At 50.2% G+C, this 5,865-nt stretch overlaps 1 protein-coding gene across 1 annotated transcript; it reads right to left on the reverse strand.

Moving 5' to 3' along the window:
- Positions 1 to 525: 525 nt before the first annotated feature.
- LOC119292221 (U-box domain-containing protein 35-like) lies at positions 526 to 5,695 on the reverse strand. The gene is made up of 12 exons (XM_037571050.1): positions 5,603 to 5,695; positions 4,986 to 5,198; positions 4,745 to 4,866; positions 3,977 to 4,101; positions 3,679 to 3,878; positions 3,139 to 3,410; positions 2,967 to 3,029; positions 2,503 to 2,604; positions 1,975 to 2,403; positions 1,026 to 1,763; positions 666 to 883; positions 526 to 564 (listed from the first exon to the last, which is right to left on the reverse strand). The coding sequence occupies exons 2-12, from the start codon at positions 5,176 to 5,178 to the stop codon at positions 549 to 551; spliced, it is 2,478 nt and encodes an 825-aa protein (XP_037426947.1). The 5' UTR covers positions 5,179 to 5,198; positions 5,603 to 5,695; the 3' UTR covers positions 526 to 548.
- Between the last annotated feature and the right edge of the window lie 170 nt (positions 5,696 to 5,865).

A 5,865-nucleotide genomic window follows, 5' to 3' on the forward strand; every position in this document is an offset into this window, starting at 1 on the left:
AACGCACGGGCATTGTACTAGTTTCAATAGATGAAAGGCTAACACGGTAATATCTTACCAAAGAGGAAGAGAAGATTAAACAAAGGATTCACAGCTGACATCATCACAATGTAGCAGACGGAATTTTCTTTCTTCCGATTAGGAACGCTAGCTAGCTAGGTTTGGATTGGATGGATTTGGGTAGGGAGGGAGGCTTCTTGGTCCAGCCTCCAGTGTTATAAAGAAGGGGCCGCGGAGGCACCTTGCTTGTTCCCTGCCGGACTCGGATTCAGGTTCGACCACGTACGGTGCAGCTTCCCAGCTTCACACATGATACGATACCGTACCCACCCAAATTAAGTGTATTTTAATCGTATATATAATGATATCCATTTGCGTATATACACAGAAGCGAGCAGCTGGTACCAAAGAACAGACACTCTACTCTCTTGTATACCTGGCAATGGCATAAACCTTCTCTCCCAAACCCAACCCAACCCAACCCAACCCAACCCAAAGCAAGCCCCGATGATATGTGCAGCACTCTGTTAGACTAGCTTCGATCGTATTTACTTCCTCTGTTCACTTTTATAAGACGTTGTAGACATTTCAGACAGTGCCCAAAACAGTTCAATCTCAGCTGTCTGAAACGTCTTATAAAAAAGAACGGAGGGAGTAGTATTTACCATGCATGAGCCTCACTCACTCCATCAGATAAGGCCTCCCCCCCTTGGGCCATCCAGCTCGCGATGGCGCTCATCAGAGACAGGTTAGGCACCAGCTTCTTGTCGCGCAGCTGCGCCTTGGTCACCGGCGACGTGTTCTGGTCGCACAGCCACATCACTATCGCGTCGTGCTCGTACGAGTACCCGTCCGCCGCCAGGCACGGCTTCTTCATCACCTTCTGCACAAACCACACACACACACACACACATCCATGAACTGTATCAATCACACGTCCATGCACCAAATGATCAGCCTGTCTATCTATCTATCACACTAACTGCCACATCCATAAATCTACTGTAGAAAAAAACCGTACGTACCTTGAGTATTGGGCACATGAAGTGGCTGGGCGGCCCGGCCAAGCCTGGCACGGCCGTGCTATGCTTCAGCCGCTCCAGGTCCACCGCCACCACGCTCTTGAGGTCGGGCCGGTCCTTGCTCCGCATCTCCAAACAGTTTAGCCCTAGCCGGGCAAGCTCATGCGCTTCTTTCACGGGCCAGTCCCCTGCACTCGTGTCCAAGACATCAGTAATCTGGCCGTCTTCCACTGCTCGCTCCACCAGCTCAGGCAGCCCGATCGGTGACCTGGCCGTCAGCAGCTCAAGGATCACCATGCCAAGCGCGTACGTGTCCGACTTGACCGACACCTGCCCGCTTCTCTGGTACTCCGGGTCCAGGTAAAACAGCGTGCCCGCCAGACCCGTCCTCTTGTACACCGTGCGGTTTGACAGAGTCTCCTTGTGCGGCATCAGGGTTGACAGGCCCACGTCACCAATCTTGCTCACTAGGTTGCTGTCGAGGAGCACGTTTTCAGGCTTGAGGTCACGGTGGATGATTGGGCTGGGCTTTGTGCTGTGCAGGAACACCAGGGCTGACGCAATTTCCCAGGCAATGCGGAAGCGATCAACCCATGGGATCGCTGGTCTGCCCTTTCTGCGCTGCAGACGATCCGCAAGGCTGCCGTTCTCCATGTACTCGTACACCAAGCAGCCCTTGTCCGGACAGGCTCCCAGGAGCATCAGCAAGTGTGGGTGGCGTATCCTGCTCAGAACCTCAAGCTGCAGAAACAGGCACTTGCATCAACTTTTTTTGAACATTGTCACTTAATAACTTGACATGAAAATTCTCAAGATGGGACCCTAGCTGCTTCACTGTGTCATGATGAAAAGGCCATTAAAACCACACACAGTGCTGCCTAATAAACAAACAGCTCACCAGAAGAAGAAGAAGAAGAAGAAGAAGCACAGAATGAATTCAGCCAGTACGTACCTCTTGGTTGAAATGCTTGGTACTGGAGCTGTCATTAGAATGAAGGACCTTTATCGCTACATCCAAGTGGTTGAGATGGCCCTTGTATACCGTTCCATTAGACCCAGTTCCGATCTTGAGTGACTCTGAGAATGATGCTGTAGCGCTATCAATCTCTTCCCAAGTGAACGTCGAGTACGAGTCGCCTTGAAGTACGAGGAGCTTCTCCAGCCTCGCCTTCCTATCAGCGTCCTTGGATGCCTTTGCCAGCAGCCTATTTTTCTGCATAACCTCCGCCCTCACAAGATCCTTTAATTGGGTTGCTGCCTCCTCTGCGAGGAGTCTCTGCGCCATCTGTTCCTGTACATCGTCATTGGCCTTATCCACCCTGGCCTGTATCTCACTTAACTGAGCTTCCACTTCCATGCGCCTGGCAGCTAATTCATTCACCTGATCGACATCAATAAGGATCAGAGGCAAGATGATTTAAACATTTGTGCTGAATTGGTAAATTCACCCTTTTTGACAGCAGACACACCACTGACTTGCCTGATGAGATGCATCGACCGACTCATCCTGAACGAGTTTGTATGCTCCCTGTATATGTCCCAGTTCAAGCTTCAGCTTTTCAAGCTCTGTACTGATATCATCCTGCATTGGCACAGGTTATGAGAGCAGAACAGAGTTAGAGTGCAATCCACAAAATATGCATGTTCCATTCATATCTTTTTCCAGCGCAACAGTAAATTTGCCTAATTAAGGAATGCATCTATAATAATTCACGATCCATAAGGCACGTGGCCAACTACATAGTAACTCATTATCAATTGGATTGGAGGAAAACAAATTACTGTGGCAAAGTTAGCGAAAAACTGGGGAATTTTAATATATTAACTGTTATCTGGGGAAAAAAATCAAAACAAAAGCTATGGGTTGGACGCTTAAATATAGTTTCAGTGAAGACGTTCATATAATTAAAATCCTGTCAATAACCAAGAAATTGCACCACTAACCTTGTTCTCTGAAAGCATTAATCCCAGCAGTGATTTTTGTTTTGTTGGCACCTTGTCCGAACCCTGCAATTAACCAAAACAAAAGCTATGAGTTGGATGCGTAAATATAGTACCAATGAAGACGTTCATATAATTAAAATCCTGTCAATAACCAAGAAATTGCACCACCAACCTTGTTGTCTGAAAGCATGAATCCCAGCAGTGAACTTTCTTTTGTTGGCACCTTGTCTGAACCCTGAAATTGACTTGATATAGAGCTTTGAGCACCAGTGCATGGGGTAATTCTTCTGTCCTTGTTGGCATATACTGATGCATTTCCAGTGACATAATCATATAGATTAAAACCTTCAACAGATGAAACACTTTCGAGGTTCTCTGATGCCAGGTTGGAGCGTGGCAGGCTTGGAAAACCAGACAGGCCCCGCCCTGAACTGTCATCCAAATCTGATGAAACAAGGGAACAGGTAACATTCAGATGATGAGAAGGGGAAATAAGCAACTCCAACTTGTCTATCTTTGCATTTGAGATTATACTTTTGAGCCAAGTACTAGAAACAATAATAGGCTTATGTCTTCATGCAAGCTTGCTGCAGTTTCACAGTTCCAGCAGCAATGAGAAACAGGAAGGAATATACTGCACGCCAAAGATGCACAGCAAGGGAACAATACATGAGAAATATTTGATGGTAGCTTGACGACTATGCGGCCTTACCTGATATTGAGGAGTCTATAAATTCTTCGGTCTCGGAGCTCCCGGAGTTGCCTTTTGGTACTAGAGAGCCAGAGGGCGAGCCACTTTCTGATTCAGAAGCATAAACTGAAGAGAATCCATCCTTTGAAACAACATATGCTGTGCAAAAGCTGGGGACACTCTTGCAGATTTTGGAGGACTTCCTACTTGCACTGGACATCCTATAAGACATATATCATCCAATGATCAACAGGAGCATGCACATTAATTATTATTCATCACGAATTAGTACAGTACAGGTATGAGTATGAGGAGCTACCTAGTGAATGGGATCATGCTGGAAGAGTTACCGACAACGAGGATCTGTATCTGGTACTGAGAAACAAGACTGGAAATGGTATCCGCGACATCGTTACCCTCAACAAGCAGTACTTGAGCTTCAACCTGAGCCGAGTAAGTAATAAACAAATTAATTCAACCAACAGACAAGGGGTTGATTCATCCAGTCAGCCTAGAACAGGAAATGGAGATATGCTTGTCAAGGCAAGTCAATCTGTGCCAAGTAAGCAAGCAAATAAATTCATCCAACAGACAAGGGGTTGATGCATTCATTCAGTGTAGAATATGAAATGGAAACAGACTACTTGTTAAGTCAAGTCAACCTGAGCCAATTAAGTAAACAACTAAACCCAACCCACATGCATTTGAATTAGCAAGTAGTACTTGAGCTTCAACCTGAGCCAAGAAAGTAAAGAAATCAACTCAACCAACAGACAAGGGGTTGATGCATTCAGTCAGTCAGTCAGTCCAGAATAGGAAATGGAAACATGCTCCTTGTTAAGGCAAGTCAACCTGTGACTAGTAAGTAAACAAACAAATTCAACCAACAGACAAAGGGGCTGATGCATTCATTCAGTGTGGAATATGAAATGGAAATGGAGTACTCCTACTTGTTAAGGCAAGCCAACCTGATCCAATTAAGTAAACAGATACAAATCCAACCAACATACAAGGGGGTCGATCCATTCATTCAGATTCAGTCTAGAACATGAAACGAAAATGGAGGACAGTTGCTAACTGAAACCACCTTGTTTTCATCACATGTGTCTTTGCAGCGGAACAGCATCTGCTGCTTCTTGATCCACTTTTTTCCGAGATAGTCGTCGACGACGGCGGACTTGACTTCATCAATCGGGAGGCGGCCCCCCACTGAAGGCAAGCCACGCACAGGCACAAGCACAAACACAAACAGATGGTGAGCATGCAGCGGAAGCGACTCAAGCGGGCGGAAGCGACGAGGTAAGAAGGAGCGGGGCGTGCGTACGTACTTGGCGTGGGCACGGCCAGGACCGGGGTGAGGACGTGGATGAGCTTGAAGGCGGGAGGCGCGGCGTCGTCCCTGGCGAAGTTGGCGAGCGCCCACTGGAGGACGTAGGCGCTGGATTCGGAGCCGCCGAGCGCCAGCCCGACGACGGTGGGCGCCGCGCCCGCTCCGGTCCCGTCTCCCTCGTTGGCGGCCATCGGTGGGTCAGTCGCACGCCCTGTTCATCAGCGAGAGGCGCGGAAATGAAATCGATCAGTAACAGAAGCAGGAAATTACCGACGCGCTCTCGTCGGGGAACAGCGAGACATAAGCACGAGAGTTCCGCCGCCGCGCCGACGACTAGGCAGGGTAGGGCCTCTCGAGCCGAGCAGAGCAGTCGCGCGCGCGCGCGCGCTCTGTTCGGGGAAGGGCGAGCGAGCGAGAGAGAGGAGCACAGGGGTTGCGCCGCTGCGGCAGCCGCGCGAAGCACCGCCGCCGCCGACGACGACGACGAGGCTAGCGTAGGGCCTCTCGAGCGGTGCCGAGCCGCGCGGTCGCGCGCGCTCCGGTGCAGGGGGCGCGGCGCGAGCGAGCGGGGGAGGGGTTTCACATGCATTCGGTGGGGGGCGGGGCGGGGCTTACCCGTGGAGCGCGGGCGGCGCTTCGCTCCGTCCGGCGTCGGCAACGGCGACGGCGACGGCGACGGAGCGGAGGAGGAGAGAGGAGGGAAGCTACGCTACGGCGCGGCGGTTATGGAAGAAGAGAGCAGGGGGGATGCGGAGTTTGTAGGACGGAACGGACCTGGTCGTATGGGCCACGCTGGCTTCGTGGGCCGGTCGGAGGGAGAGCCCACTCTGGTCGGCCAGCTGGGTGTTGGGCCCATCATTTCCTTTCTTGCTCCAGGG

Source organism: Triticum dicoccoides, chromosome 4B (genome assembly GCF_002162155.2).
Source record: "Triticum dicoccoides isolate Atlit2015 ecotype Zavitan chromosome 4B, WEW_v2.0, whole genome shotgun sequence".
Lineage (NCBI taxonomy): Eukaryota > Viridiplantae > Streptophyta > Magnoliopsida > Poales > Poaceae > Triticum > Triticum dicoccoides.